Source organism: Malus domestica, chromosome 15, assembly GCF_042453785.1.
Source record: "Malus domestica chromosome 15, GDT2T_hap1".
NCBI lineage: Eukaryota > Viridiplantae > Streptophyta > Magnoliopsida > Rosales > Rosaceae > Malus > Malus domestica.
In genome coordinates this window covers 16,200,433-16,222,397 of record NC_091675.1, presented here as the reverse complement: position 1 = coordinate 16,222,397, position 21,965 = coordinate 16,200,433, and the positions used below count along the sequence as shown (strand labels likewise).

Here is a 21,965-nt window from a genome sequence, read left to right as displayed (position 1 = left end):
AGGGAAATTCTATGGATTCATAAAAGAGTATACAATTAATGGCTGGGGAGAGATTATTTTGTCATTAATTCACCACGTGACAAGCCTTTGTTGAATGAGTGATTTACTTTTAGAACATGTGACAAACATCTAGTGAATGGGCGACGTCATTAAGATTGTCTTGGTTGCAATACAGAATCTCTCCAACCTTGTGTCCTCTTAAAGATGTCATGAAAATGAAATCAATCTAGTTGAGATGGTAAAATCCAAGGCATTAAAATAAAATCTAGAGGTGAAAGTTAAGGCATTAAAATAAAATCTAGAGGTGAAAGTTTTACACATCATTTTATATTTTTATCTATTGGTAGTGGTTAAAGTCAGATCTTGGATGTCAAGGTTGAAAGCTGAAAGTGAGGCTTTAAAATGTGAAATGCATCTCTTCACTTCTTTTTTTTTCTTGCTTAATTACTCAAACTCATTTGATGAGATTTCAAACCAAAGCTGTTACAGTGATATACTATGCGGAGACTTAAGATTCTAAACGTCCACCCCTCAAAAAGTTAAAAGGATGGATGATGCAGGGTGCAGCGGACAGAAACGATTTAAAATGATATAGGTAGGGTTCACTAACTCCTAGTGCGAGGAGAGGCCTGAAAACTCTATAAACTTTGATCCTAGTACCAACCTACAACGTAAACACTTGAAAGAACAAAGCAGCAGACTCTTACAAAGAGAAAGTCACATAAAAACCAGTTTACAACTCAAATATCAATATGATAATTCAAACAACTTCTCCCCTTCTTCTTTACAAATACAAGTATTTATAGGCTTACAACTTAAAGTGAAAAATATGAAAAGACATAAAAAAAATAAAGGCTTACAATATAAGTCCTAAAAAACTAAATGATTTCATAAAATATCATTAACCTAGGAATTCCATAAGCCACAAATTTAAAGCTAGATACATACATTATAACTCTAAAAATGCATGTATTATATTTATTATAAAACTTAAATCCCAGTTGCCAGTAATTTATGTAATAACGCCTTTAGTCCTTGGTTTGCATCATTCTCGTGGGGTTGGAGAGAATTCGTCCTCAAATTTGGATCATCATCTGATTTGAAGCGATATAATTGAACTCTACCAGTCCAAACAAATAGATATTTGGAGCATTTAATATTGACTGTTGAAGTGTGAAAAGCACCCTTAATAGCATACCTCGCAACCTTGTAATTCTCTTTCATTTGATTTATAATGTCAACCAAAACTTTGGAAATTCTGAAATAGAAGACATCAACCCCAATTAAATCAACATATCTAGAAGTTTCCAATGAACTCATTAAATCATGAAACTCCAACTTCAAAAATTCTTTGTAATCAGCATTTTTAATAATTAGACAAGATTCCATATCAACATTTCGTTGAACCACACAAGTACTTTGACAACAAACGTGATAAGTAGCATATGGAGAACGATCAAACTCGGGAGGAAGATCAAGATTTATGAGACAATCACCTGAATTATTTTCACAACATATTGGAGATGAACTATCCAAGCAATGATCAAATATTGGAGGAAGGTCCAGATTAAGATCTTCATCTACTAGCATCTACGACATGCTGAATATAACGTCACCCTTGGATCGAGCTGACGCTCTGATACCAAATGATGTAGGGTACAACAAACAGAAATGAATTAAAATGATAGATATAATGGATAGGTAGGGTCCACTATCTCCTAGTGTGAGGGGAGGCCTGAAAACCCTATAAACTTTGGTTCTAGTACCAGCCTACAACGTAGACACTAAAATGAACAAAGCAGCAAACTTTTACAAAGAGAAAGACACATAAAAACGAGTTTACAGCTCAAATATCAATATGATAATTCAAACAACTTCTCCCCTTCTTCTTTACAAATACAAGTATTTATAGGCTTACAACTTAAAGTGAAAAATATGAAAAGACATATAAAAAATAAAGGCTTACAATATAACTCCTAAAAAACTAAATGATTTCATAAAATGTCATTAACCTAGGAATTTCATAGGCCACAAATTTAAACCTAGATACATGCATTATAACTCTAAAAATGCATGTATTATATTATAAATCGTAAATTCCAGCTACCAGTAATTTTATGTAATAACGTCTTTAGTCCTTAGCCTGCATCAATAGATATTGCCGAAATCTAGTTTTTCAACGTCGATCTTATTTATTTACAGTTTTGATATAAGTATAGTATCACTGCTTTTAGAACTTCGATAGTTCAAAATCTGAAACTTAAAACCTAAACATGAAGTGGTTAACCAATCTGGTACCAGAATCCTAAAATTTTAAGTCTAAAACACTCAACCTTGTAAATAATGGAACAAAAGCTGGAGAAAGTTAAGTAGAAATTATGATTTCTCAACACGTCTGTTCTTAACGTCTTGTGACTCTTTAACAACCTTAGTATGAATATTCAACTGTCAATAAATGGTGAATATGAATTAGGCAGAACTACGAGGAAAGATAAAGTGTTAACCTCGCTGATAATTACATTTTATAATAAGTAATAATAGTAGCTAGGTCTTCGATCCTTAAAGAAATCCGGCCAAAGTTGACCTACTTATATATGAAAGCAAAAGTTAACCATCTTCCAGTTCATACATATATGTATGCGTGTGTGTAATTATGTATCCATGTATTCCTCAGGACTTAGTACAATATTAAGTAGGTGTAAAACACTGACTAATCAAGATAAGAAGTAGGTTTAAATGATATTTTAACTGTTTATATATAATCATACGAACCAAATATGCTGCATATGTAATCGTGTGAACACTGCAGTATTATACTAATTAATCCCTAATTGGTTAATCCACGTTTTACTGATAAAGATTGCTCACTAGTTTATAATTAAGCCAGTCTTAACTTATTGTGATTAAGAGGCTGATCATCACCATCACCTGATTATCATATTATATAATATACTTTAACTTTTCTTTATGCTACATGTATATAATATAGTTTTGCATAACATGTGATGATGGTTCTACATAATTCTATGCCTTCAGTTGTCACCTGGTGATGTCATATGCCTATTGGCTATATAAATAAAGCTTGCCAGTTGCTGCTGATAAGATGACAACGACAATAAAACTTTAGGCTATTAAATATGGTTAAGTGTATGAATCTTAAAACGTTATAATTGTATCTAATTTTGTGTTAAATCTTCTATTAACTTCAAGTATTCCATATTTTAATAAGATCTTAAAAAAAATTCTTCATTTTTCTTAATTTCATACCTACCACATTTCATTTTCAATTTTCATTTTTGTGTAAGAAGTAGAAAATACATAACATTAGAGATATAGAGATTAGAGAGAGTGAAGGAAGAAAGTTCGAAGAGACGTAGAAGATGTATATTTTTACGTTTATTTTACTTTTAAGATTTTGTTTCCATTCATTATTCTTCTTTGTATACTTTCTTCCTGTCCATCACCCTTCTTCCACCCTCTTTTCTCCTATAGATTTTCCTTATATCTCATGCACATAAAAGTGAAAACTAAATTCTAAGAAACTAAGTGGTTATTGGACGAATCCTTAGTTTATTAATCATGATATCAAAACAAGATAACGAGGGTTGTGTTTGATACAAGAAACAAATTCCTATCGTCCACAAGATTCATGTGAACATGAAAGTGGATATGTGGGCTTTTGATGATTTGAGTAGATTAATAAGATTACAAAACAATTTGACACCACATAGATAGAAACAGATATTAAACAAGACAATACAAGTTTGTTGAAATGTCACTGTAATTTAAAAGTGAGTATAAATTTGCAGGTTGTGTTGAATCAAGCAAGACAAAATACCATGAGACATTTAGACACAAAGATCTAGATATCTAGATATCAAGGGACATTATATTATTTCAGTTGTACTATTAAGGACCCAGTTTTCCCTACAGGCACAAAGTTCCCACGGCAGGTCGAGGGGAAAAGATTACAAACTTGACAACTCTTACAGATTAAAAACATATAGAGACATATATATTGATTTAAAAGTGGATAGAGTCTTCGGTGTAATCAGAAATATAATGCTGTAAAATGATAATGTGTAAAATATCCTAAAGATAAGGTAAAAGTTTCACTGACACCGTGATTATATATACCGTAGCTACGTAGGTAGCTCAAATGATGAGTGATATAGCGTAATAGGAATAGTAAAGGAAGTTGCAGTTTTACCAAAAATCAATTGTTAATAGGAATGGCATTACTTTTAATTGTAACTCGTAGATAATTGGATATAGCATCGATTTTCTTTTGAGCATGTGGACTGGTTTCTTTCTTCCTTATCTTTAAGAACGGTATAGTTAGAATACATACAGATATATATGTGTCAGCTTTGTGGTCACACAAAATTATCAAGAACTTTGTTTGCCTTTGTAATCTTCATAAAATGGAATTTTCTTCATGTCTCTCAAAATCTATGTAGATTGTGCAACTGCCAGTCAAGACAGGGAAATGAACAACCCAAGATATTGGACCCCCATCAGAAAACAAAATAATAAAACAAGAGATTAATTTGGAAAATTATTCTTAATTGTGGTCAAGGAATCGAAGGTGTTACTATGCTGGGGTTAAGACTTCTGACAAAATCAAACTTTCACACAAATGTCTTGGGGTTTTGGGAAAGTTTAATGTTGTCAAAACTTATGCGTCCACGTTTCTCCAGGTTCCAGAAGTTTGCTTTCTGCTTCCTAGCATGCATTGTATTTCCTATTTCGAATAATATCAGGGTTGAATTTCGACTGATGCATTAGTTTCCTCATTAATTTATATTACATTGACTTAATAGTCAAGAACCTTTTTGTGATGGAGCAGACAATAAACTATTAGGAAGAAATTACAAGGAAATTACAAGAGTCAAGTCAAGCTGTGGGCTTTTTAGTTAAGTTAGTACTAGACCAATTAATGGCTCTGTTACACTATTGCTGAGACGTCCATTTCTAACAATATAATATTATGTGTGAGTTTTCTTTCAACGTAATGTTAAATTATTGATCTAAGATGTCGGGATAATAATATACTCATATCATTGATCGAAATTGTTCTCCAAAACCTGGCATACCTGATCAAGTTATCCTGCACAATCTTAATGTTGTATGTACTACAGGACCTAGAAATTTAATACTGGGGGTATGTCCAACCAATTGCTCAGAATATTTATTTTAAATGGTCCCAATTACTCAGATACATCATACTATTTCATTATACAAGTGCAGTAGTAGTCCCCCCATTTTATCCTTGATGCTCCGACAAAAGAATGCATGCCTTGTTTTACTTATGTCTGCATTAATGCATTTCACAATCTATTAACGTACCTTATTTATCATGTGCTACAAGTAAGCTTGTCATTGAAAAGTATGTGGTTCCCTTTCTGCTAAAATTGGAGTGATGATGCTCAACTACTGCTGTCTGTAAAGCTAGCTAGTTTTTCTTTGGGTAAATAGCCAAAATGGTCCATGAGATTTGCATAACTCATCACTTTTGTCCCTAACATTTCAAATCAATAAAAGTGGTCCCTAAGATTGTCCACCATTCATCATTTTGGTCCTTCCGTTAAAAACTCCGTCAAGTGTCCTAGAGCTCTTAACCGGAAGTTTGGACAATTTTCAAGACTTCGTAACTCAATCGTTTCTTAACCAAATTCGACCCATAATATATCAAAATGAAGATGGGAAAATTTAGAATAAGATTATACCTATTTGGAAGCCCAATGGCTGTCAGAGATATCCGGAAAATAGCTTCAAAGTTGACTGGTCCGAGGGAAAACTGGAAAACTCGCTGAAAACTAGGTAAACTTTAAACGTTCATAACTTCTTCAATACTCAACGAAATCAAGTGATTCAAAATTTAAAATCATACTTCTCGACGATACAAAGAGAATGGTACCTTTTTAGACAGCTAAATCGCCGTGGTTTTTCCAAAAAAATGGCTCGAAAGTGGCTAACTCGAGACCAAGACAGCCACTTTCAAGCCGTTTTTCGCCCAAATCACGGCTATTTAGCCTTCAAAAAAGGTACCATTCTCTTCGTATCAGCAAGAAGTATGATTTTTGTTTTTGAATCGCTTGATTTCGTTGAGTATTGAAGAAGTTATGAACGTTTAAAGTTTACTCAGTTTCCGGCGAGTTTTTCAGTTTTCCCTCGGACCAGTCAACTTTGAGGCTATTTTCCGGCCATCTCCGGCATACATTGGGCTTCCAAATAGGTATAATATTATTCTACACTTTCCTATCTTCATTTTTATATATTATGGGTCGAATTTGGTTAAGAAACGATTGAGTTACGAAGCCTTGAAAATTGCCCGAACTTCCGGCCAAGAGCTCCGGGACACTTAACGGAGTTTTTAACGGAATGACCAAAATGATAGATGGTGGACAATCTCAGGGACCACTTTTATCGATTTGAAATGTTAGGGACCAAAGTGATGAGTTATGCAAATCTCAGAGACAATTTTGGCTATTTAGCTTTTTTGTTTTAAATATATTTCTACTTTAAACTACTTTTAAGGGCATAGAAGTGGATTTGAATCTGAAACGTAGTGGATTGACGAAAAAAATTATAACCATCAGGATAATCCACCACTTACACTATCTAGTTCTTTTTTGTTGGAGAGTTACCCTAATATTTCTATGTAACCATGAATATATTTCTTTTGGGAAGAGGGGAAACTTGTGAAAGAATGTTAAATACCAATAGAACTTTTTAATTATTATTATATACCATTAATCAACAAACTGTATTTGAGCAGTTGATCCAGTTGTCTACACATTTTTGTCACTTATCATTCGTGCAGATTATGTTTGTGCATCTCCTTTTGTGTTTTGTTTTAGAAAAAAAAAAAAAAAGATAAAGACTTTATTAGATTCCAAGTAATATTTGTACCTTTCGTTAAAATATTGAAAAGAAATTCAAGACCAATAACATCTCACAAATAAATATAAATTCAGAACCAATAAAATCTCACAAATGAGCCAGCTGCAAACTGGTAGAAAGAAAACATCGTTAATTTGTTATTTTAATTTGCTGATCAATACTTAATGAGGCCGTGGCTTAAAACAAACCTAGTGAGAAAACCCAACAAGCGATAGGGAGATGTTGTATAGATGTAATATGGGTTTCATCCTCGTTTTATTCATCAAGAGAAAAGGAAAAAAAAGGGAAAAGGAAAGAACGTTAATAATTAATACATAATAATTAATTATATAGTTCCTTGAGATCCCTCTTGAGCTGCTTGGGTTAAAGTCAAAATCACGATCATTTCTGTATATCGTATCGCCATGCCAGTCCATTTCATTTTACATTTTTTTATGTGACACTAATTCTTCCAAGATTAAGGAGGGGACCTGCTGGGGTTGGGGATGAATTATTTTGTTGTTCCAAATTAGGACTAGTTGGCGCGGCAAGCGTGAGCTCTAGATCCGGTACTACTGACGCTTCACTCGAAGATGAACTCGATTTCATCTGGGAATCGATCAACCCGTAAATCCAAGCCGGCAGCTGCTGAGTAGTAGTCCTACTGACTGGAGGTTTTTGATTGTGATCTGATTTTAGATTTTTTGCTGCAGTGCTACGTTGAAGCGGAGGCAGTGTGCTGGTATCAATGGCCATGTCACCATGAATAATATTGTCACGTTGAGTAGGAATTGGATCATAAGTTGCCATATTTATATTGTTGCTGCTCCCAAACTGTCATGAACATGATTAACACAAAATTAAAATTAAAATTCAAGTCCAATTCCATTTCATAAGTAGTTAACGTGCGTCCCCTTTGATAAGCATTTCAATTTTTTCAGTTTTTAGTTTTAATTTTTTTTTGAAAATTGAAAACCAAAATCATATACCAAAATTTGAAAACTCACAGAAACAGTTTTCAATATTTAGTTTTTGGTATTTAAAAATAAGTGAAAATAAAAAATGAAAACGGAAACAACTGAAATGATTAGTTAAGTACGTACCATATCGAAGAGGCTAGAACGTCGCTTCTTTTTGGTGAGGCTTGCTTGCCTGAGAAAATACTTCTGAGCATGACTTGCAACTTGGGTTGGGGTTCTTGTGGTCACATAATTCCTAGAGATGCCTCTCCAGTCACCCTTTCCTAACTTCTCGAGTCCGATTAGGAACGTCCGGTGCTCCTCTTCCGTCCATGGAACTCCTAATAACATACATGAATAATGAGTATGTAAGGTGTTAATTTTCAGAAAATGTGAAAGAAAACTCCTACAAACTACTCTGGAGGTGCTATATACGGTGGTATTCTAAGCAAATTAAGCATTGTCATGAAAGACATGACAAGAGTCAATTAACTTGAAATACCACCATACCGACATCTTAATTGCATATAAGTTCTCCTCGGTCTTGAAATAACAGATTGGAAAACAAGAATCGTAAATATGATGCATGCTCAAGTACACAATTTTAAAGTAAAAACACACATGATATTGAATTTTTTTTTTTTCAAAAATTGACAAAGCAATAATAAATAATACGATTAATTTGGAACTATACCCTTCTTCCTTTCTTGGGCTCGGCATATGAGACCGTCGGAGAGATAGCCGATGGAGGCTTTATCTGCTGCACAAATATTTTCCTCCATGGAAAGTCTTGAAGGAGACAATGAAGAGTTAGATGGGGAAGATGAAGAGGCTGACGACGTTGTCGGCAAGCAATCCGTGCTGTAACTTTTCTTCATGGACATGGCAACATGATGATTAGCAGAATTACTGTTCATGTTAGATGAAGACATCACGATATGATGGTGATCATGGTGAAGTTGGACACCGAAGAGCCTAAATCCAACAAAACTAGTACTACTAGGAGTGCCTCTGAAATTTGTGCAGGTCCTAGAGTTGTGGCCTATGTTTCCACAATGTGAGCACTTTCTGCCCATCTTCAGCCAGGCAATAATATTAAGCGCTTCTGTATTAAGTGCTTCTTGCAACTTAATTCTCGAAATATATTAAGCCGACACCACCACAATTCCAACTAAATTCACAGAGAGAGAGAGAGAGATAGAGAGAGAAGGGACGAATGAGCAAGGCGTTTGGTGGTATATATGATGATAGAGGTGAGGGGTGTGGGGCTTATGAAAATGGATGCACACCAAGAGAAGATGATTGGATGGACATTGTTTATTGTTTGAATATTTTTCTACTTGGGTTCTAAACAAAACAAGTTAAAACCAGTTGTATAACTACCTCGCTCTTCTATTCACTTCATATATATATATATATATAAGAGGAATATATATATTTAAGTCTCATCCTATACAGGAACTTTGTCTTCTGGAATTTGTAGGAATATTCTAAGTACAATATATTAATATTGTAGGGGACCTATAGCGTTTTTTCATTTTTAATAAAAGCAATTGTATGCGTATAATCATAATTAGGTAGATAAATCACGAGTATAGTTGTTATTAGCACTTCAAAAAAATTATTTCTCACTTTAAGTATGCAAAGACAGAAGAGAGAAAATACATTTGAGAGAAGTATTGCAGGATGGTTTTTTAAGAGTCAATAATATAATATTTTCCTACTTTTGTATCAAGGGAAAAATAGTCGAACTTGAAACACCCAATCATGTTAAGCTGATAAATATATCACTTATTAAGAGCAATATTTGTTTATATGTTATTGTGTACATGCCTTGGCCATCATGCAATGCTCGATACTTGGAATTAGGTAGATATATAAGAAATATCTTGGAAGTAGGTAGATGAGAAAATATCACAGAAAAGGAAGAACCCCGTTTGAAAGTTGACATGTTTCATGTTGCAGTTTCTTAGGAATTTAACTCGTACATTTCAGTAACTTCTTCACATACAGGTTCTTTTGATAAGTCAACAGCTATATATATGCTTAAATGTTACGCTTAAGAGACTAATGCCAATATTTTCAGGGAAGAAGAAACCAAAATGTCATGCCCTCTTCATTCAACGATTCAGATTATTGGACCAAATGTTCAAATCAGATTGAACTACAAATTAATGATTTGATTTGATTTCAAACTTCAAAGCAACCCAATCACTAAAAATCTAGATGATCAAATCTAAATCTACCTAAATTATATCAAGTCTTACCTAACTCTCTCGTTATCCTTGAATCTAAGATAATGAACACTTCACTGTTTGCATTGACCTATCATATCACTTGTTTTTACGATTATTTATATACACACACACACACATAATACACACACACACACACACACATATATATATATATATATATATATATATATATATATATATATATATATTCATGGCTAATGACTTTAGCAAAGGTACCATAATTGTCACTCAGAATATACATATATTAGAATCCCCAGTTCTGATTTAAGGAAATAGTATATATATTCTGATTTCTATATTGGCAAACTATATATTACAAGAGCACTTCAAAATCTAGATAGGGACTCAAAGATATTATTTAATATATACAATTTAATTAATATTATTTAGCTAAGGTACCAACTGCTTTTGTCTTAAGGTTATTATTAAGATTTTTAATTAAGCTAGTTGGAGAAAAATATATAATCCAATTTCTCTAGAGAGGAGGCCAATTTGAAGATTGGTTAGTCCCTTCTATGTCTAAAACCATGAAACGCTTCCAAGTTCCAGTACTTATTCAAACTATTTTTTATGCATTTGGCAATCTTTGTAGAAAGGAATCTTCCCTCGTATGAAACTAGAAGATAATGGTCATTGGGGAAGTTTTCTAATCTTGTTTTGACTAAGTATTAAGTCACTTTCTTATTCTTTTAATCTATATTTTATATATAAGGCAGTAATTCACGAGGAGTTGATATCTTGAAGCTTACTTTTTCTAATTATTTGATCAATTAACTGTGATCATGAGGCCTCTCAACGTCAATTTAAATTTCCGGGACGGATTTGTTGCACTACATTTTGACACATATTTTTGTGGGGTTTATTTTATAATGTATTGACACGATCTGAATTGTTTATCTTTTAGAGCATCATTCATAAATCATCCTTGCAAAAAATTAGACACTAAACTCTTAATCCGAATATAGTATAAAAAAAGTTGTGTCACATATGTGTCCCTAATTTGTCTGCATCATTGCCATAGGATAGGACCCAAATAAATTGACACTTCAATGTATTGAAATGTGATGCTGTTTTATCAAAATTAATATGTTATTAAATAGTGATTTTAAGTGGTGCTCTTCACAAAATAAACTCCTCAAAACTCTTTTCATAGTAATAAAAATAAATAATTAACAACCTAAAATTTTTTTGAAGAAATTTTTTTGGAACCCAACTGTTATTGCTCCAGACATTAATAAATGTTATGTGAGGCGTTTTTATCTATATACAACGATTCGTAAAATGTTTCTCACTAGCATTAACAGTTATTAAGCCACTCATCACTTTCTCTCATCTACTTTAATAACTACACAAAACAAATGCAAAACATGTGTATCCCCCTCAATTAAATTCCCTTGCATTGTTATACTTCTCCCCCTTTATCAAAGGGTAGGTGGTTTGAGTTCTGGTCTATGAGCTAGTGCTGCGAGAATGGTGAGCTTGAGATCTCAGCTTCAACTGAAAATACTTCTTTTATAGATGTAACTCAAACGGAATATTTATCAAGTGCCAAGTTGATGAACACATTGAATATTAAAGCATATATTCCTCCTAGATATAATTCTCTCCAACTTTAACTATAAACTTTGGTGTACTTGCTAAATCATGTTCCTGTTAAATTATACAAAATCCGATGTAGATTGATTGAAAATCATTGCTTGTTTTCCGTAATGGCCTCCACACAAACTCAAAAGGCATCAACTTTATGAAAATTAAATGGGCATAAAATATATCCAAATGTAGCCATCAGCCTGAGTTGCTGAAGTACAAAAGCTAACTATATCTGCTTTTGGGGTCTACTAACAAATTATTAAGGTTGTAAAACACTAACTTCCATCCACTGACAAGTATAAAATCCTTGTGTTCCCTCCAAAAAAAAAAATTGTTCCTCGGCAACGTGTCATCAAGAAATGTATGATCATTCACCATTGGATCTAATATTAACTGTAGAGGTTAATTAAATGGATGTATGTTTAGTGGTTTAATCTCAATTCTTGCTATCAAATTCAACGGCGGCGAGTAACCCTAAATTCGTGATCACTAGGCGACCAAGAAAATTGAGTGTCCAGATATATAACATGGAAAAGGAGCACAACGTTCGAATTGGTTCAAACATGGAAGAAAAAGAAAAGGTTAAAAGAACGGACGAGGCTTCAAGATGGGTCACATTCAATCCCCAAGAACTCAACTGCTCTCTTTAATCTTTATTTAGGAACTGCGGCATAATGCCTTTAAATCTCATGTTCATATCCTTATCCTAATATTTTAATCATTATATTTTCCATTAGTGCTGAAGATTACAGCACATGCCATAATCCAGTATTATTAGTTGCAACTACAAATGACTAAGTAGAGGAAGATCCAATGTACAAGCACTCATCAGCATTTTTTTTTCCTATCAAAATAAGTAGACAATCTCATATCAGCAGCCACAAAAGAAGTGATATTATTATCACTTTGTCTGTTTTATTAATTTTATGAAGGGGGAATGATTTGAAACAGTGTAGAATAAGATTATTGTTTATTTCCGACTTAATTTTATTTATTTGTTGCTGCAACAAAATAAAATTTGACTCTAGGAAGAAGATGTTTTTCTCAAACTATGAGCCAATTGGTTTTATAGTGAAATTCTAATTTTCTTTATAGTATCAGAGCAAATTATCCTAAGTGTGAAGCCCAACGGCCACACTTGTCACTCGAAATGTGTTGTCCATGTGTTAGGCTTGAAAATTCATCATGCGTGAGGGTGTGTTGAGAGTATTAATTTCACATCGGTGAAAGAAGGGATCTTGCATATACTTATAAGAAATTGGGTCACTCCCTATATTTTCAATTGGTTTTATGGTAAAACCTCAATTTTCTTCAAATTCATGGTGATCTACTTTTGAATTTGATATCAAAAATTGAGATTAAAACACTAAAATCACCACTGGTTTTTCATCCTCAATGAGGTGAACACTCATGCATTATTTGGTCACCTGGTCATAACGAGAATATTTTTGTTCTAACTGCAAATTGAGGTGACCAAACATATTTCAAGTCATGGCTTCAAAGTCAAAGTGGAGAAAGAATATTTCCTATGCAGATGAGGAAACATAGAAAATCACAATTTGATCCTAACTAGTTCAATATTCCATCGAGAAAGATCAACCAAATTTTGATAATGTCTGGATATATATCACAACAATATATCTTGATTAAAACGAGATAATCAAGACCACTATTTCTTATGACGAACTCAAAAATCATCTTCCTCCCTATTTGCGAAGTAATTGGACCGCACTTAAAAAAGAGTTCAAATCATTCTTAAAACCAAAATATCTCGTTTTGAAAAAATGAGGTCAATTGTCTCTAAACCATCAGTTCATTTTTGTTATCACAATTTATCCTGCCCTGGTGGATTAACTATTAAGTATCAGAAACTGCAAATGAATGGCTGAAGTTCATACAGCAGAAAAACTATCACGATGACGGCAACATTGACGGGCGCGCGGACTTAAATGTAGAGGATGACGTTGGTTGGTTTTGAACATTAGGGGTCAAAGTTGTGAGTTATGCAAGAACGAAGGACCATTTGTCACTGTATTGCCACTTAAAAAATGACATTTTGCTCTCTTTCTTATATAATTTTTCTCGTGTTTACAGATTTTGAGTGCATAATAACTCTTTTACAGTACTAATAATAGTTTCATATATAAGATTTTGTTAATATTGGACAGTAGATATATACATCCCCAAAGAAAAAGAAATGAAGAACAGTATTCAACGATTATGTAGTCAAAGGTATCACAATAAGAACAAAATTTTAAATCAAATTTAATATGCCTTTTGATGGACTTGAATTGCTTCCATTTTCAACAATCAAAATCAACAAGGAAAACAATGAACTTTGAAAACTAAGAAAAACTCCAAGATTGTCTTGCAACATATTTTATGTTGATTTGATTTTTGAAGCATCAAAGAATACCTTAAATTAATAATGCATTCTGGTAATCAAAGAATAATAAAAAGTAATTAAAAAACAAACATTTTTAAAGCATCAAATGAATTCCTAGCATTTTCTGTGAATTTGAGGTCAATGTTCTTGCACAAAAATTCAAAGGAATGTTTGTTTTTTCTAACTTCAAAGAAATTGCACAAGTAATTTCCTTCAAACAATTCACTAGTTGAAAAAGATTCTACATTCTGCTATGCATCTGCGACTTCTTGTTGTATTCCATTGTTTCCTCGGCACAACCACGAGCTGCCTGGCAAGTTCTTCATACTACATACCGGAGCACATCCTCAGCGGTTTTGTAAATACACTAGCAGTTAGGTCACTGCGAAAAGATGAAACAGAAAACCAAATTAACTGCCAGAATTCATAGGTATAACTCTAGCGATTCCTAGGAAGCACAGATGTTTGTAATATGTGAATAATATCTTTACAGAACAAAAAACTGACCTGTTACATGCTTTTAAGAGCCATTCCAATGTCTGAATTTACATATTCCACGTCGCTTTCCTTCAAAAGAGTCACGGATAGACTGCACCATGGAACGGACTGCAGGTATATGAGCCAATTCAGCATGCAGCTCCTGCAAAATAAATTTCGCTCCATGACCAGCAATTTAAAAGCTTAGATGTCAGAGGGTAGATATGAGGTTGAATGTGATACCACGTGGGAAAGACGTTCTTCAAAATCCCCGGAATTTTCATCAGCAGGCATGAATATCTTTTGGTAAGCTGTTCTCAGGCTTCTGATCTAGATCCTTGCCCAGAGGTATAAAGCTCTTTTAGATTTGCAATTAAATAAAATGAAATGAAAAATGTCAAAAATTAAGACGAAACATTGATTAATCAAAACCTCTGCGGCTGTGAATCCATTACGCCGTAGACCTTCAAGGTTTAAACCACGAAGCACAGCTCTTTCTCCTGCAACCATCATGTACTTTGGAACATCCTGTGTGATCTTCAAGGATATAAAAAAGAACATGTTAAATCAAAGATTTCACGGTGAAAATTTTTGAGCCAAATTCATGTACTGGCACCAATCTCACAATTCGCTAGTCTGAGACTCTGAAGCAATTGTTCAAGTTTCCACGTTGCATAAAAGATGGTAAAAAGTAAGACTGTCATACCACAGAGCCACCACCAATAAATGAGAAAGAGCCAACATGGCAGAATTGATGAACGACGACAGCCCCTGCAGTGTGAGCATAATCCTACATTTGAAACGCAACTAAATATCAGATACTACAAGTAGAATAGAAGTATATATCAGGATATATTCTTACTTGAAGTTTGCAAAACAGACTAACGTTACATTTGATGTAGAAGAGGAGTTTGAAATGCAAGACACGATGTAACACTGTGGATTACAACAAATATACCGTATGACGTATCATATGTAATCTGTATATTGAGCAAAAGAACACATCTTTCTATGAAAACTCAGCCAATATCCTGAAATTTGAAATTTCATAATCCAAAGAGAGCGTAAGGGCTTACTTCCACCACAACATGGCCTGCCAGCAATGTATTATTTGCAAAAATGATGTTGTTTCCGATCTTGCAATCGTGGGCAATATGACAAGATCCCATGATAAGATTGTTATTCCCAATAGCCTGATCGCACAACAACAATGAGAGCATGAAACTCAAATTTGAAATTAATTAACATATCCACATACTGTTATATCACTCGACTTTGAAGATCGGTGGATTGAAGTATGCTCTCTGATATCGTTGTTGTCCCCAACATCAAGGAAACATTCATCCCCTGACTAAATCACAAAACAAACACAAACTAGTGAACTTTGTCTTAAAAGTAACAGTATTGTAGTGAATTCGTTAACATATCGAAACTGACCTTGTACTTCAAATCTTGGCATTTGACACCAACCACGGCATGGTGTCCAATAACATTATCACACCCGAGCACGGTACGCCCTGGAAGATCATCACCAACAATGGCACCACTGCCTGACAAATTTTGCACCACACCAATGAAAAGTTCAAAGCTTGAAATCAAATTCGAAACCTTTATCAAGTTATCAAAAATGTCTATATACATGTATATATTTATATACACGAAACTCACGTCAACAAAACACAACGCTCCCCAACTTCTGTATTTCCAAAAATATGGCTTCCGGGGTATAATCGGCAGCCATTGCCAACCTTCGCCGACGATCCAACAGTACAAAAGGGTCCAATTGAAACACCCTGTCGCAGAAACACCAAACCGCAACGACACTATGAGTTTCGCCACTAAAAGTAAGCTAATTTAGTCGAGCATTGATAGGTGGAGTACCTGACCCAAAACGGCATTGGGGTGAACGTTTGCACTGGGATGAACGGAGCCGGAGTTAAGGCTGCTGCAGAAGCGGCGGATATACGGCGAGCTGAGGCTGCTCAGCGCAGAGCTTAAGCGTTTGCCGCCAACTTTCACCAACGCACGCATGGTGTTCGTCCCGTGGCCTCACTCAGACTCATACTCTGCTTTTCTCGATTTATACCTTTTTTCACTTTGTAGGCCCAACTTCACCATTTACCGTCAATAATCCACCAATCTGAGGCGGGTGTACTTCATTTAGCATAAGTAAACAGCTGTGGTGTAATGTAATGTTTGGTTACCTATATAGTGCTAAAATTGTTTTTAGCAAAAGAAAAGAAAACCGCGTATTATTGTTACTATGAAAGTTTTATTAAAGATTATTGTTCACCCGCCTCCTACAAAAGAAGCACTTTTTTGAGAAGCACAGCTACAGTTGCTTCTGTTTTTTTGCTGTTTTAGATTCATAATTTGGAAAAACAAAAAAGAAAGAAAAATTCTTTTATCAAACACAATTTTAACTCCCAACTTATTTAAGAAGCTACTTTTTTTTTAAAAAAAAATGCAATTACAAACCAGCCCTTAGAACAAGGGTTGAGAATAATGTGGAGTTATGTGATTTTTTTTCTTTTCTTTTTTTCAAATGGAGTTATGTGATTTTTCAAGTATTATTTTGCGATAAATTATGTGACAGGTAAAGTAATATTGCACCATCTTACTCCCAAATGACAGTAAAGAAGCCCATTATATCAAAATCTTACACTAATTTTACTATAGTAACAGGAAGATGACATTTGTCTACAAAATCTCCACATATATTCAACTTGATTACAGGCATATCTATCTCTCCGGGATGTCTACAGAATGTCCTCATAAGGCCTCCTTCAAGCAAGAATGATTTGGCGAATTCTCCGGAATGTCATCGCCTTCCAAAATCCGAAGCACCTGCGGATACAAATTGGACAAGAAACAAGTTCACAACACGTACACCAGCAGTGAGTGAGGGTTACATGACAGCAACACATACCTGAGACATTCGGGGCCTCGAACGAGGGTCACGCCTGATGCACAAGGAAGCACATTGCATCATGTTGCAAACCTGTTGCTTCGAATAGCAGTTCCTTAACCGCGGGTCTAACAGTTCGAAAGTGGCCTTCTTTTCGAGCAAGGGGCGTGCCTGCTCCGCAGAAATGAGTGTAAGCAACGGCCATTATAGACATCAGCTATCTCAAAGTAAAGTTGCCTTACTCATACATACCCATTCAGTGAGGCATTGCTGGCCTCTCGGGCGGTTTATGTCCATAGCTTTCCGTCCTGTAACGAGCTCTACTAATACTACTCCGAACGAATACACATCAGCTTTTTCTGTGATTTGTCCACTTTGAGCATATTCTGGAGCCAAGTAACTACATTAACACAAGGTTTCTGATTTAGTCTAAAAAATTTATCCATTGGTAATTTTATTTAATTAAGACCTCTCAAGTCGTATGGTCTTACCCGAATCTTCCAAGTACTCTTGTTTGCATCCCAATATCTCCATCTGGTTGCCACCGTGCGAGTCCAAAATCTCCGACCTGAAAATCCAGAAGTCAGTTGATTTTACTCCAAGTGATGCATTTTGCATAAACACTCATACGCAATGAGATTCGTCAAGGAAAACGTTAAACTTGGTGAAGAGAGTACTTGAAATTTATTTGAAGTGATGAGGAGAGGATGCCATACCAATGGTTCAAAATCATGGGTCAGAAGGATATTGTTCGGCCTCATATCCCGGTGGACAATGCAACCCACTCTGCACTCTTCATGAAGGTATCTCAGCCCTCGAGCTGCTCCAACTGCAGTTCTTTGTCGTGCAGACCATTTTAACGGGCGACTGTCTTTCCCTGAAAATTTTTAGCATTCCCCTTAATTAGGTAGGTCTCAGAAGTAAAGGTGAAACAAACTTCTACAGAGAGTGTTCGCGGTTATGTATCCGCTCTTTTGACAAAAGGGATGTTGAACTTACCATATAGATGAGAATCCAAAGATCCATTGCACACATATTCGTAAACTAGCAACCTTTTACCATTCTCCACACAGAATCCAATCAACATTACAACATTGCGATGCTGCGCGCAGCTTAAGACCTCTACTTCTGAGCAGAATTCCTTATCACCTTGAGAACTAGCCAATTTATGTTGCTTGACAGCAACAACCTGACCATGTGGTAAGACGCCTCTGTGTACGGAGCCATATCCACCTTCAGCCAAGAAATTTGCTTCTGAAAAGCCACCTGTGGCAAGTTCCAGCTCAGCGTAAGTGAACCACCTAGGTGGATTTCCAAATGCAGGTGCCTTGTGCAGACATATCGAACACAATGGAGGAGGGTTGGGAGGTGAGTGTCTGGATAGCGAGATTGCTTCACGTACACTTCTGCTTAAGTTCAAATCAAGCCTACAATTCAATACTCCAACATCAGGTTGTCGATTTAAGTTGGCTAACTTATCCAGCAAGGTTCCATATGTTGAAATCAAAGCCTTATTGTAATGTCTCTCTGAACCTTCTGCCACATATCTTGAAAATTCACCACTGGAACTTAGGTAATCTGTTGTCATCCATGGCTGGCAATATGAGCTCACATGACAAGAACTCCGGTTTTCATGGTTTGCCTCACTGTCAGAATCATTCGCATGCTGATACTCTTGCTTTAACCTCCCCAAAATTTCAGAATTCGAGCATGATTCAGTCCCTGCATCTGAGCTTGATATAGATGATGTTCCAATATCCGTAGCAGTCAGAGGTGACTCGCGGTCGAAACTACTAGTTGGAGTCACAGTCGGCCCTCTAATCATATTCCACTCTTCAAACTGGCTTTTCAGAAGTTTTGGATAAGATCCTGATTCAGACAACGAACAGAAGGGCGCTTCAGGTTCCATCTTTGGAGAATTAACCAAATTCAACCGAAGAACCTTTGGCCCAGATCGTTTCATAATCACGACATTGCATTGCAGCTTCTCCAAACAGTGTTTCTTTTCACATTTCAAGTTTCTGCAAAAGATTGAAATAAGATTGATAACTTTAACCGGAAGTAAGGAAATGAAACAATATTCTGGAGAAAAAGCTTTCGTGCTCAAATTTTTTTCGGATGAGGATTTAACGTTATGCTATGGCATTTCATAGTAGATATTAAGGTTACATTGAATGTATTACTTGTCCAATATAACCCAGTTTGATTGAGCTTTCTTTGCTTCGGAAGCCACAACACCACACGGTGTGCCAGAAACTATCTTTACCCGGACCTTTATCTGTGAAGAAAAATATGGAACTAGTATTAGTTGTAATGCATTTAAGGGCTAAACATTGGGAACAAAACGACATTGATGCACTGACCTTCTCTGGATCATAGACATCTTGGAGTTGCAGCACCATCTGAGAGCATGAGTCCACAATGTCATCCCTGTCATCTAACATGGTTCCTGAGAAAGACCTCCGGTGACTTGTCGTGCAATCGTTGGTAAATCTTGCAAAATCCCATATCCTTTTACCTAGACACATGGTGTTTTCATCAATCAACCCTCAGTTTTGGCCACCCGAGTTGATATAAACTCGAGCACAAACCGAAGAGTTAAAATTTCACCAAGCACAAATCAGATACACCTTAGGCATAATTCAACTTGGTTTTGAAACCGATATCTAAGCTTCGAATTTGTGAAGAACCCTCTATCAGAATTAGTACCCAATAGACAAATCCAAATCCAGAGGAAGAGTTAACCGTAACATATTTCCAGTTCACGAAACAGTTACCTAAAGATAAAAACTTCTTACATTCACAGGAGAACAATATATGTCAAGAAATGAATTAGAACACCAATCTTAGACATGCCACACTAAACAGTTTGCTTGCAATCTACGGAGAGGGGGATTCGAACTTGGGTGCAAGGGACGGACACAATACTGCCCTGACCAACTGGTCTAACCCAGATATGCAATTTCTTCGATCGAAATAAAAGGAAGATTACTTACTTGAGTGAGAAGGAATGACAGCCAAAAGCTTGACATAATCACCAGGCTGCACAACATGAGTCAAAGCCCACACCAGAACAGTACTTGAAATCTCCTTCAATGCTTTCACAGCCACCACCACAACTTTCCCATCACCCTTCTCTTTCATAACTCAGCGCACCCAGAAGTTCTGAAATCCGACACCCCCACAATTCCTCAGCACACCCCACAATCAAAACCCACATCCAAATTCTTCATCACAGACCGTACAGTTCATTAAAAAGCCAACGCAGAAGCAGAAAACATGCACAATCACTGACTGCACCCCGGCACTCACTCAACACACCCCAAAATCAAAACCCATATCCAAAAATCTCCCTCACAAGCCGTACACTTCATAAAGAAAAGACAAACCCAGAAGCAGAACAAGCATGCATAATCACTGAGGGAATAAGCAGAGATCTGAAATACTACTACACCCCAACAACCAAAACCCAAATCCAAATTACCAGTACAGTTCACAAGAGACAAAACGCAGAAGCAGAAACACGCATTAATCACTATGGGAAAAAGCAGAAACGATTATATCATGACAGGCACAGAAACCAAATGAATCAGCTTTTCGAGTTTTTACGCAGATGAGGAAAAAAATAGGCACACAAAAGATGCATGAAAGTAGGAAGACGACGCGCACTGTCTTCAAAGTGTACTTTAACAAGTCACTGACTCACCCTGCCGCTAAAGCCACGAGCTTTGGGATTATTGCCAATACAGAGCAAATAGTTTCAAACAAAAAAGTTTGGATTTTTATTTTATTTTATTTTTAATATTTTTGCATGAATTTTTATGTCTCAGAGAGAGAGAGAGAGAGAGAGAGTAAGCAGGTGGCCTAAGTTGGATTTTTCTGCCGGTAGATTCCTACTTAGGACTTGGCATAATTGTAAGAGAAGCACCAAGGAGAAAGCATGTAAAACGACAGAGGGAAAGACTAGATTTTAGGTTAAACGACAATGGATGGTTTATAAATATGTAAAAACAAGAGACCTTAAATTGATCAATGATTGGAGTAGAGGTGGAAGCTTCTCATTCTTGCACTCTCGAACATTTGATTTATTGTTTGATTAATTAAATTATATGAGAAAGTAATTAGTTATTTCTCATCATTTGATTTATTGTTTGATTAATGTTCGTTTTTCTAACAAATAAACTTATTTGGAAGCGCTTTTAAAATAATTGAAACTAATTTTTAGTAAAAATGCAAGTGAATACAGAAAAAAAAAAACAAAAACAAATACAGAAGCACTTACTTCCAACGAATCCGTAATAACAAGGGATAATAGACATTGATGAGTGACAATTTCGTGGATATGATATATTTGCGTCTTCTCACCACCTCTTTTAATTGTTTTTTGATTTGAAGGAAGAAGTTATTGGTGAATTTTTGTTTACAAGTGTAATATTTTATCGCAAAACAATTGTGAAATTACGTGTTGATCTGTTTTGTTATCCCTCTAGGTTTGGTTGGAA

General features: G+C 35.3%; 3 protein-coding genes across 10 annotated transcripts; all 3 read right to left on the bottom strand.

The window, feature by feature from the left end:
- Positions 1–7,133: 7,133 nt before the first annotated feature.
- LOC103400794 (transcription factor MYBS3-like) lies at positions 7,134–9,262 on the bottom strand. The gene is made up of 3 exons (XM_008339464.4): positions 8,539–9,262; positions 7,989–8,185; positions 7,134–7,719 (listed from the first exon to the last, which is right to left on the bottom strand). Exons 1-3 carry the CDS (start codon positions 8,918–8,920, stop codon positions 7,339–7,341), a joined length of 960 nt encoding a protein of 319 aa, XP_008337686.1. The 5' UTR covers positions 8,921–9,262; the 3' UTR covers positions 7,134–7,338.
- A 4,907-nt stretch (positions 9,263–14,169) lies between these two features.
- LOC103400795 (probable acyl-[acyl-carrier-protein]--UDP-N-acetylglucosamine O-acyltransferase, mitochondrial) lies at positions 14,170–16,724 on the bottom strand. Of its 6 annotated transcripts, none has more exons than XR_011576164.1 (11): positions 16,437–16,724; positions 16,224–16,348; positions 15,993–16,101; positions 15,814–15,906; positions 15,632–15,748; positions 15,447–15,491; positions 15,262–15,345; positions 14,988–15,092; positions 14,799–14,892; positions 14,586–14,718; positions 14,170–14,460 (listed from the first exon to the last, which is right to left on the bottom strand). XR_011576164.1 is itself a non-coding variant. In XM_017323312.3 (11 exons), the coding sequence occupies exons 1-10, from the start codon at positions 16,584–16,586 to the stop codon at positions 14,599–14,601; spliced, it is 1,035 nt and encodes a 344-aa protein (XP_017178801.2). In that variant the 5' UTR covers positions 16,587–16,724; the 3' UTR covers positions 14,170–14,460; positions 14,586–14,598. The 6 variants fall into 6 exon arrangements, 4 of the variants coding, with proteins under 4 accessions (XP_017178801.2, XP_017178802.2, XP_008337687.2 ...); XM_017323312.3 differs by having other exon boundaries at positions 14,799–14,885; XM_017323313.3 differs by having other exon boundaries at positions 14,799–14,885; positions 16,442–16,598.
- A 459-nt stretch (positions 16,725–17,183) lies between these two features.
- LOC103400796 (inactive protein kinase SELMODRAFT_444075-like) lies at positions 17,184–21,123 on the bottom strand. 3 transcript variants are annotated; one of them, XM_008339469.4, is made up of 9 exons: positions 20,460–21,123; positions 19,827–19,981; positions 19,647–19,741; positions 18,463–19,484; positions 18,180–18,340; positions 17,955–18,031; positions 17,716–17,863; positions 17,485–17,634; positions 17,184–17,402 (listed from the first exon to the last, which is right to left on the bottom strand). In XM_008339469.4, exons 1-9 carry the CDS (start codon positions 20,605–20,607, stop codon positions 17,328–17,330), a joined length of 2,031 nt encoding a protein of 676 aa, XP_008337691.2. In that variant the 5' UTR covers positions 20,608–21,123; the 3' UTR covers positions 17,184–17,327. The 3 variants fall into 3 exon arrangements, 2 of the variants coding, with proteins under 2 accessions (XP_008337691.2, XP_008337692.2); XM_008339470.4 differs by having other exon boundaries at positions 19,827–19,912; positions 20,460–21,072; XR_003769130.2 differs by lacking the exon at positions 17,184–17,402 and having other exon boundaries at positions 17,494–17,634; positions 17,716–17,849; positions 20,460–20,810.
- Between the last annotated feature and the right edge of the window lie 842 nt (positions 21,124–21,965).